The sequence below is a fragment of the Pyxicephalus adspersus genome, chromosome 4, assembly GCF_032062135.1.
Source record: "Pyxicephalus adspersus chromosome 4, UCB_Pads_2.0, whole genome shotgun sequence".
NCBI classification, from domain to species: Eukaryota; Metazoa; Chordata; class Amphibia; order Anura; family Pyxicephalidae; genus Pyxicephalus; species Pyxicephalus adspersus.
The window spans coordinates 93,083,425-93,094,077 of NC_092861.1; the positions used below are offsets into that span (position 1 = coordinate 93,083,425).

Consider the following 10,653-nt stretch of genomic DNA (forward strand, 5'->3'; position numbering starts at 1 on the left):
TTCTTAATAATCATCCTCACATCTCTAAAATCTGTATTGAATTTAGAGGTTATATAAATAAAATCTCTTACAGGGGAAATACAATCTACCAGGACAGGTAAATCAAATTGCTGATTTCTAAAGTGATTGGTCCTAATATCAAATGTATTTGTCTCTTCATTCTATCTTGGTTTATTTGAAGGCAAATCTCTAACTTCCATATAGTAAGAGACTCTTCGATCAAACAATGTTTGGCACTAGGGGTGTGTTTTCCGGGCATTATAAAACAAACATAAATACACAAGCACTAAAAACATCAAACACTAAAAAGATACAAAAAAAGTAATATTAGAGCAACTTGGAAAATTGCAACTACCATCATAATATTTTATAGGGTTTTAAATATAACCTAAAGACAAAAATGTACATTTAAGCATGTATGTTAAAAGACCAGCAACAAAAGAGTTAGAGAGAATTTTCATCCTGTGTTCTATTTTACAGCTGAGCCGGGAAGTGTCTGTTCTACATGAGGTTATACAGTGACATCTGGTGATTTACTGATGGTAATGCACACATAAGAGAAACCATGGTTATTTCAACATAAATTCTATGTTTGTGTTTCTTTTTGGCTTGTCTCAAAAATTACAAAAAAGCAGGTAAACTGTAAATCAGTTGCCCAAACATACATGATAACAAAGAGATGTATGATTTACAAAAATATATTTTGCTTAACTATTGTGAAAAATTTGGTATCATTGTGCTGTGAAATGTAGAGTCATTTTACAGTTAAACTGAATTATTATAGATTACCTGTTACTTCATGGTCTTGGATGGGCATGTTGCTCAATTACTTTTAGTTTTATGGGGGGGGGGCATTCATTGCTATGAGCCCAGGTTGGCATGATGGCATCTATATAAGTGGTGAAAGAGAATAGTTGCAGGGTACAGCTCCAGATTGAAGGTGGATAAAAAAAAAAAAAAAAGATTTCTTCAATCATATGTTATCTAACAGTGTTTTGTAACCCATGTTCTGTTTTAAGCCTGTCTTAAAAATGTTGAAATAGTGTCCCCACCTGACCCATTTGATGCAAATGTTCTTTTTTGACCCTTGGCAGTATGCATTTATAAGAGAATTTAAAAGATAATTCTGTTAAAAAAATTATCTTGAGGTTCATGGGTGGAAAATAGTTTTTATGCTTTTACAAATGTGACACAGCTGCCACCTCAAAGAGAGTAAAAAGCTGAAAGTGCACAGCCCCATCTAGTGGCTGCACCTTTGTATGTGAAATAAAGTTGAAGCAGTGAGCAACAAGCCATAAATATGAAAAATAACCTTTTGGAATGCCTTTACAATGGGAACAACCCAGCAACACAAACAGTTACCTGCATGAGAGATGACAGTTTCCTTTTTTTTAGGATTTATATCAGTTTTTTACAAGACCATTTTTAGACTGTCCTGTGGGAGACGTCAGATGGAGTCAGCAGAACCCTGTATTACCACCTACTCAGCAGATTAACATTAAGCAGACATGTCTGTATAAACTAACACACACTCCCTTATCTAAATGCAAACCAGATGTGTTACATATGTTTGCAGTTCCAATCTGACTACACATCAAAAGACACTGGACTAAGCTACCTTTCTACTTAGCCAAATCAACCAGTTTTGGCAAACTCAGACAAAAATAATCTAAAAAGAGATTGAATTTTCTTCTCAGTAGGTTTCTTTAAAGGAAGTGGAATCAGCAACAGAAACACAGTGGCCACTGGAAAACATAATACCAAAGTATGAACAGATAAAGAAATATACCACTTCCTGGTTACCACGGAAAAGGGGTTTTACAACTACTTATGAACAAACAAAAACTGATTGGGCTTCTTCTACACTCTAGACCAGTGTTTCGTAACCAGGGTTCTTCCAGGGATTGCTAGGGGTTTCTTGAGCAATGAGTAGTTTTACAAAACAGAATACACAAGGGAATGGGCATATAAGGGCATAAAACAAAAAATGGATGGAAAATGGGGCATATTAAGGGGGCAGGCATTAGAGCCTTGGATCCAAGGATAGTGGGATGGTAAAAAGCTGTCACAGTTATGGGGGTTGCTGGATATCTATGGGATTAACATTTGGGAGCATTACATTATTTTGCATCTTGCCTGCCACAGCTAGAGCTTAACCTCACCGGGCTAAAAAAAAAGTTTTGCGGAAAACACTGGAGAGGATTGTGAATACTATTATAACAACAAACAAGTGGTTGGTATATTAAATAAATGCATTATTTTTGACTCCAATCAGAAATAACAATTACAACTGTAGATTAAATGTCTAGCATTTTTTAATAAACTTTGTTCATATTAAAAAGGAAACATTATTGGACTTTTGTAAAACATTTAATTTTCAAATTAAAAAAAGTAAAGACAGGAAACATTTTACAAACATATTACCTAGTTAATAGAAACTTTTGGACAGCCCATGTGTATAACCGGGAAACAAAGTTCACATTCCTAACAGGTTAGGTCAACACAAGGGTTGCTCAATGTAAAAACAGTCCCAGTTGGGATATGAGGAGGCTCTCAGTATCAGAGCAATGGCCATGTGCAGCTCCCAGTTTAGGTCTTCCGGCATTTCTCCATTTTGCTGTGCCACGACCTTTAGGACTCATCAGGCTTGTCCACTGGTGGGCCGCATGGCTGCAGCATCTTCTCCATCAGGTTGAAGCGCACTCTGGCTTTGCTTTCATTCTCTGCCACAGCAAAATAGTTAAGCAGGTCGAAGTGTCCCATATAGGAGCAGTACGAGTCCCTGTGCTGGTTGACCAGCCATTCCCACTTGGTGGTATCTGCATGACCTGTGCCAATGTACTTGGACTGCAGATGTTCCAGTTGGCTGTGGATTGTGTATCTGTCAGTCATAGTGCCTCAATCAGGACTCAAGGATTCAAATCTGGAATGAAAGAAAACAGTGGTGTGAGGATGGTATGGACAGTAACGCTCAGAAAACTATTGTCCCATGATGAAAGACTATTAAAGCAGACCAGAAGGTTTTTATTTTCTTTTTAATCTGAGGCAATATTGGGGTACAATCAACGAGTTTATTTACCTTAGCAGCTGGCAGAGCTTCTCTTCCATATGCCAGGTTGCTGTCCTCACAATGCAGGACTTTTGGTTTAGCATTACAGTGTGTGACATCAATGTCTGAGACTACCAGCTGTGCGTGTTGACTGCAGCAGTGGGGGAATAAAGGGAATAAGGGGCCATTTCAGACCCACAGCAGTCTGGTCCCAACCTCTCCTATTCAACTGAATGGGAGCAATTGGCATCTTTTTTTATTTTTGTTATGTGGCTGGGGCAGATCACAGCGTGGTTCACAAAGGTGACATGATGCTGAATTTAGCTGTGGAGGTTTTGGTCTGAAGATGTGCAGTGTGGCTGCTAGGAGAGGTTGGGAGCAGACTGCTGGGGGTGCCATCAATGCAGTTTGCTCTGAGCCTGACAATTATCAGCAGCACACTTCGACCACTTTGTGTCTGAAATTCACACAACTCGGGGTTTTTACCGCCAAACCAAAAGCTTCAACCCTTACAGGACAATAAAAGCTTCACTAAGTTTTTTTTTATCCCTATTTCAAATTTTGAATTCACTAACATTGTGATGACACATTCCAACCCATACTTTGGATGCAAAATACACACACATATTTACATACATAATTGTAAATTACACGATAATCTGCTACATTACCGAATCAATAATCTTACAGCCACGAACAACCACACTGAACGAGAACCGGAAACTAAGAAACCACGCGAGGAATTATGGGAGGAGGGGCGGGCTTGGACTATGATAAAGTTACGTAGAAAACAGGAAAAAGTAATTAGTCACGTGACCATCACATACCGCCTACATTAGGAATTACGAAAGACAGTTTACATGGAGAACGGTAGGGAAGATGCTGGAAAGGAGTTGTTTAGGGGAGGGGCGGGGTTTCCTGAAAGGGCGGCGCTTATGATGTGACGCATCTGGTAATTTTACCTAGCTGCAGGTCCGTGTTTCTGATTTCTGTGAAGGATTTCTCGGTGTCCTATGAAAAAATCCTACTATAGAAATGCGTACTACCAGCTGATTGGTACCAGCTGATATAATGACGTCACAATCAGCAGTTTTCTGCTCTGTTTACGCGCACATCTCCTATCTTTTTCTATGGGATTCTGCTTCAGTGTGAGCTCCCCGTGTCGTACAGACACTAGAGGTCAGCAGTGCTGCTGCCCCGCCCACCTCTCGTACACCAGCAGCATCTGTATGAGATTTGTGTCCATGCTGCTGTCAATGTAGAAACCCTCATATCTCCCTCACCCATTGTTCTACATAATTTCATATCCCTGAACATAACAAGTTGCCAGATACAGGGTCTCAAACATAAAATCCTAATAACAGTCCAGGATCTTTTCTCATGAAAGTGGACCTAAAGTAAAAATAAAAAAAAATGTACTTGCAAATTACAAGAATTACTGCTGCGGCACTAATGACAGAAGGGGAGGGGCTTTGCCTTTTTGTGTTTTGCAAAAAATTGGAAAAAACAAAACAAAAAAAAGGGTTATCTGCCCTTCTAAATCAAAATAAAAGTTGTGGTGATTCGCTATTTTAGGGCTAGGGTCATCAAATGGAGGTTGCAAATTAGGGATCCCTGGGGGCCACTTCCATGGTATTGAGCATTAGGGTACTGCCGATTGTCTGTGTGCTGCGGTGCCTTAAATATTTGCCAGCTCACCAAATTTTAAGGCTGCGTACAGACTGCCGGTGCGGTGGTGCTGTGGTTACCCCTTCCTCGTGCCATGGGACCCTGCTTAGGGGGAGACGCTCAGTACCGCTCATTGAAGCCTGGAGTGAAATCTGCAGACGCTGCAGTGCGATGGACAGAGCAGCTGGCGGGGTGCCTGATACACATAGCTGGACACTTACCCTCTTTGTGTGAGAGCCAGTGGGAAACTCATAGCTATCCCCCTACTCTCTATGACCCCCAATTTCTCCGTAACATCTCGCTATGGATGAAGCTTTTATTGACACCTGTGTGAGAACAATCCGATGTGGCTATTGATCTAAATTTTGTAGGTGGTGCATGAGTTTCCAAAAGTAAAACAAATAACAGAATTACATTGAAACAACCCAGGGCCTTTCTACCTTACAAATTAAACAATAAAATATGTATATTTTGTGCAGTATACAAACAGTTAACCTTTTTTTAGGAACCTATTATCATAAATAACTCCTATGAAGGAGTTTTGTCTTAGGAAACAATTGTCACTATCATGAGTTTTTCATTATAAAAAAGATTTATAATATCGTAAAGGGATCACAAGCTTAAAGCGGAACCCAAAACTGACTTAAAACAATAAAATCACACTTCAAACCCGCAGATCAGTCTATTCATCAGGAGGTTTCTTCCATCGAGTCCCGCGTCGTCCGTATCTAACTTTGGCCCAGAGGAGAGGGAGCGACCAGGCACCGCCATCTTCTCTTTTCTTCCTGGTTCTTTCTCCTACATCACCTGATCTCGCACTGTGCAGGCTTGAGATTGGCAATTTTTTTTACCTATTGATAAAAGGGCTTCTTCTGCGCACACCCGAGATGCCCAGGCATGTGCAGAAGGAGCAGCCAAGAGCTTCCCAGGATGGGTGATGTATGTATCCCGGGATGCTCTGCGCTCCAATTCATTCTTGATCGCCTAGGTCAGGGGTCGGCAACCTGCGGCTCTTTGGATGTGAAGCTGCGGCTCCTTAGTTCAGTCCATCGGAAGCTATTCTATCTCTCAGCCACTATCTATCTCTCAGCCTGGCTTTTCACTGCACCCCTCCCCCGTGACACGCGTCCTCACTGTCTTCAGTCCCTCGGAAGCTCTTGAGTGTCACGGGGGAGGGGTTTTCTTGGGCATAACTCAATGAAATATGTCCAATAGGTATTACATTTATTAAATTTATTATTTCTTGGTATAACATGTAATATAACTGTAAATAGTATATGAAGATTTCTTTGTATTGGACTCAATACAGCTATTTTGTATTAAATCCTATACAAAATATTTAAATTTCCCACCGATCCTCCCGCCCACACCGACACATGCAGTGACATCACCAGGAAACCCTGGAGATCGTCTCTGCACTTCGCGGCTGGAGATCAGAGAAGAAGAACGCGTCCCCAGGCCCTTCGGGGACCAGCAGGGCAACAGGGGACACCGACGGAGCAAGGTAAGTGGGTTTTTATTATGTTTTTAGGTACCCCGAGTGTGACTCGGGAATACTGATTTTTGCATTGAAAATCTACCCCGAGTCACACCTCGGAATACCGCTAGGAGGGTTAAAAAGGGGTGTTGCACTTAAAAAAACACAAACAGAATTTTTACTTGAAATAAAAGAGTTGTCTACCCTTTTATGTAAAGTGATAATTCTGAGTTTAGGTATGCTTTAACCTCCCTGACAGTAACCCCGAGCCACACTCGGGGTAGCTAAAAACAAAACAAAAACCTGGTCCCATCGGTGTCCTCCGGCGTCCTGCCCATCGGATCCCATCTCGGGCTGCGTCATCTTCTTCTGATCTTCTGCTGGCGAGTGCACTGACGTTTCCCGGGAGTTCCTGTTGACATCGGTGCATGCGTCTGTGTGTGCGGGAGGTGCTGCGGGAAATTCAAATAATTTTGTATTGGATTCAATACAAAATAACTGTATTCAGTACAAAGTAATCATTATATAATATAAATATAATTTATATATAAATATATAAATTTACAGAGGGCCAAAATTAAAATCTTAGACAAAGTTGTGGGTCAAGCTTGAAGTTTATTGAAAAAATTGAGGACGTTTTTCCTTCTCATTAGATATAAAACCTTTTCATTTGGAAACAAAGAGGTTTTGCTTAACATTCAATCTGAAACAAGCCTATATTAGAGAAAGAGCACCACTACTACAATCCGCTGCGTCAATAAAACAGTCCAATGTGGGGCTTAATGTTATGAGTGGCTGGAACTCCCAGTTCACTGAAATAGCACCGCTACTACAATTCCGTGCGTTTATAAAACAGTCCAATGCGGGGCCAAACTGGGCACTCGGGCCAGAGTTTGACACCCTTGTATTACAGGTTTCAGTATTTTTATGCACCCTTGTTTTAACAGGTTTTAGTGTTTTTTTATTTAAAGTTTATTATTATATTTATTAAATATTGGACATATTTCGGTGAGTTATGCTTAAGAATTATAGGCCTACAATGTAAAATAAATTTCCATGCAAACCAGTGTACCGCTTTTGGCGTACAAATACTGACATAATTAGACCACCAGGGAGGTTAATATACCTTGGGATAAATCACATAGTAAGTGTGATTACCCCCATCCCCCCACCATTACCACTATCATTCCATGGTGCCCTGTCACATATAAATGTCCCTTTTTGTCCTTTGAATCCCAATGTACACATTTTATTGTTTAATGTGTAAGATAGAAAGGCCCTGGGTTGTTTCTATGTAATTCTGTTATTCATTTTACTGTTATAAACTCATGCACCACATAAAACATTTAGAACAATAGTCACATTAGATTATTCTCACAAATGTGTCAATAAAAGCTCCATCCATAGTGAAATGTTACAGAGAAATTGGGGTTCATAGATAGTAGGGGGATAGCTATGTGTGACAGGGTAGCATGATATGATGGGTATGACATTTTAATCAAGGGGGGGGGGGGGGGGGGGAAAAAAGTGATTCCCATTGGCTCCCACAGAGAAAGTAAGTGCCCAGCTATGTATAATAGGCACCCCACCAGCTGCTCAGTCATTGCAGCCTCTGCAGATTTGGCTCTAGGCGGCAGTGAGTGGTACTGAGCGTCTCCCCCAAGCCAGGGTTCCATGGCATGAGGAAGGTGTAAGCGCAGTGCCACCTCACCGCCAGTCTGAACGCAGCCTTAAAGTTTGCCTTTCACCAATTGCCTAGCCAAGCACCACAACGTTTTACTTTATATAGTCAACCCTTTTGTTTTTGTTTTTTCAATTTTTTTTTTAAAAAACAAAAAGGCAAAGCCCTTCTCCTTCTGTCATTACTGTCGCAGTGGTAAAGACTGAATATGAGTGCAGAACCTCCTGGGATGCACACACCATGAATCCCAGGAGGCTCAGAGAACAGGCATGCGCAGGAGGGACTTTTCTGTCAGTGAAAGAAGAAAGATGGTGATCTCACACATCTGTAGTAATATCGGCATTTTTTTTTTTTGACAAATACAGCGGCATACTTCACTGATCGGTATGAGTGACATAGGGGTTTGATCTCTGGGTACTGGAGGGCACCTAGTGGGAGGGGGGTGCGCAGTCTTGGGGTACAGAAGAGCTCCAGGGGGGGGCGTGATTTAGGGTGATACAGGAGAGCTTTTGGGGACTGCAAGCTTGGCGTAGGGGAGGTCACTTAGTGGTGGTGGGGTAACCCAAGGGTACAGGAGAGCACCTGGTGGGGGGTTGGGAGGGTGTTATGATCTAGGTCTACAAAAGGGCAGGGGAGGGGAGTTTGAGCATTAGGGTACTGCCGATTGTCTGTGTGCTGCGGTGCCTTAAATATTTGCCAGCTCACCAAATTTTAAGGCTGCGTACAGACTGCCGGTGTGGTGGTGCTGTGGTTACTATTTGTTTCTATGTAATTCTGTTATTCATTTTACTGTTATAAACTCATGCACCACATAAAACATTTAGAACAATAATCACATTAGATTATTCTCACAAATGTGTCAATAAAAGCTCCATCCATAGTGAAATGTTACAGAGAAATTGGGGTTCATAGATAGTAGGGGGATAGCTATGTGTGACAGGGTAGCATGATATGATGGGTATGACATTTTAATCAAGGGGGGGGGGGGGGGGGGGAAAAAAGTGATTCCCATTGGCTCCCACAGAGAAAGTAAGTGCCCAGCTATGTATAATAGGCACCCCACCAGCTGCTCAGTCATTGCAGCCTCTGCAGATTTGGCTCTAGGCGGCAGTGAGTGGTACTGAGCGTCTCCCCCAAGCCAGGGTTCCATGGCATGAGGAAGGTGTAAGCGCAGTGCCACCTCACCGCCAGTCTGAACGCAGCCTTAAAGTTTGCCTTTCACCAATTGCCTAGCCAAGCACCACAACGTTTTACTTTATATAGTCAACCCTTTTGTTTTTGTTTTTTCAATTTTTTTTTTAAAAAACAAAAAGGCAAAGCCCTTCTCCTTCTGTCATTACTGTCGCAGTGGTAAAGACTGAATATGAGTGCAGAACCTCCTGGGATGCACACACCATGAATCCCAGGAGGCTCAGAGAACAGGCATGCGCAGGAGGGACTTTTCTGTCAGTGAAAGAAGAAAGATGGTGATCTCACACATCTGTAGTAATATCGGCATTTTTTTTTTTTGACAAATACAGCGGCATACTTCACTGATCGGTATGAGTGACATAGGGGTTTGATCTCTGGGTACTGGAGGGCACCTAGTGGGAGGGGGGTGCGCAGTCTTGGGGTACAGAAGAGCTCCAGGGGGGGGCGTGATTTAGGGTGATACAGGAGAGCTTTTGGGGACTGCAAGCTTGGCGTAGGGGAGGTCACTTAGTGGTGGTGGGGTAACCCAAGGGTACAGGAGAGCACCTGGTGGGGGGTTGGGAGGGTGTTATGATCTAGGTCTACAAAAGGGCAGGGGAGGGGAGTGTGATCAGGAAGTACAGGAGGACACATGGGGTAGTGCAACCTTAGAGAGCATTCGTTGCTGGGGGGGTGACCAGGGGTACAATAAAGCACCTGTTGGTGATGGGGAGGTGCAATCTAGGGGTACAGGAGAGCTGCTGGTTTGAGGGGGATGTGATCCCGGGGGGGGGGGAATTTGCAATTTAGGGGCACAGCAGGGCACCTGTAAGGGCGGTGTGATAAGAGGGGTAGAGGAGAGCACCTGGAGGGGTTATGCTAAGTAGGGTTACAGTGGGGGGTGTGATATAGGGGTACAGGGGGACACCTGGTGGGGGTGTGATCCAGGGATACACCCAACCACCTGGTGGCGGGTGGGGTTGCAATCTAGGGGCACAGGAGGACACCAGTGGGGGGGGGTGTGATCAGGGGGTACAGAAGAGCACCTGGTGAGGTGATGCAATCTAGGCTTACAGGGGGGCCCACCTATTGGGGGGGTGTGATTAAGGGTACACGGGGACACCTGGTGGGGGGTGCAACCTAGGGTTGTTGAGGGCACCTGGTGAAGGTTGGGATCTGGGGGCAGAGGAGGGCAGCTGGTGAGAGGGATGTGATCTATCGGTACAGTAGGGCTCCTAGTGGGGGAGGGTGTGATCTAGGGGTACAGGAAAGCAACTTGTATGTGGTGCAGCCTAGGGGTACAGGAGGGCATTTGGTGGGAGGGGGGTGCGATCTAGGGATAGAGGAGAGCATCAGGTGGCGGGTGGCGAGTTCAGTTCAGGCGAGGGGGTACTGGAGACACATAGTGGGGGCTTGTACTTTTTAAGGGTAGAGGGGAGCATCTGGTAGAGGAGTGCAATCTAGGGGTAGAGAAAAGCACCTGTGGGGCAAGGGTGTGATCTTTGGGTACAGTGGGGCACCTGGTAGGGAATTTGCGATCTGTGGGTACAGGAAGGCACCTGGTGGGGTTGATTTGATCTTGGGGTACAGGAGGGCACCTGGTTGGGG

The 10,653-nt window shown here is 43.5% G+C and overlaps 1 protein-coding gene across 1 annotated transcript; it reads right to left on the reverse strand.

Moving 5' to 3' along the window:
- Positions 1-2,297: 2,297 nt before the first annotated feature.
- On the reverse strand, positions 2,298-3,868 carry SF3B5 (splicing factor 3b subunit 5). The gene is made up of 2 exons (XM_072409030.1): positions 3,721-3,868; positions 2,298-2,923 (listed from the first exon to the last, which is right to left on the reverse strand). Exon 2 carries the CDS (start codon positions 2,890-2,892, stop codon positions 2,632-2,634), a length of 261 nt encoding a protein of 86 aa, XP_072265131.1. The 5' UTR covers positions 2,893-2,923; positions 3,721-3,868; the 3' UTR covers positions 2,298-2,631.
- Between the last annotated feature and the right edge of the window lie 6,785 nt (positions 3,869-10,653).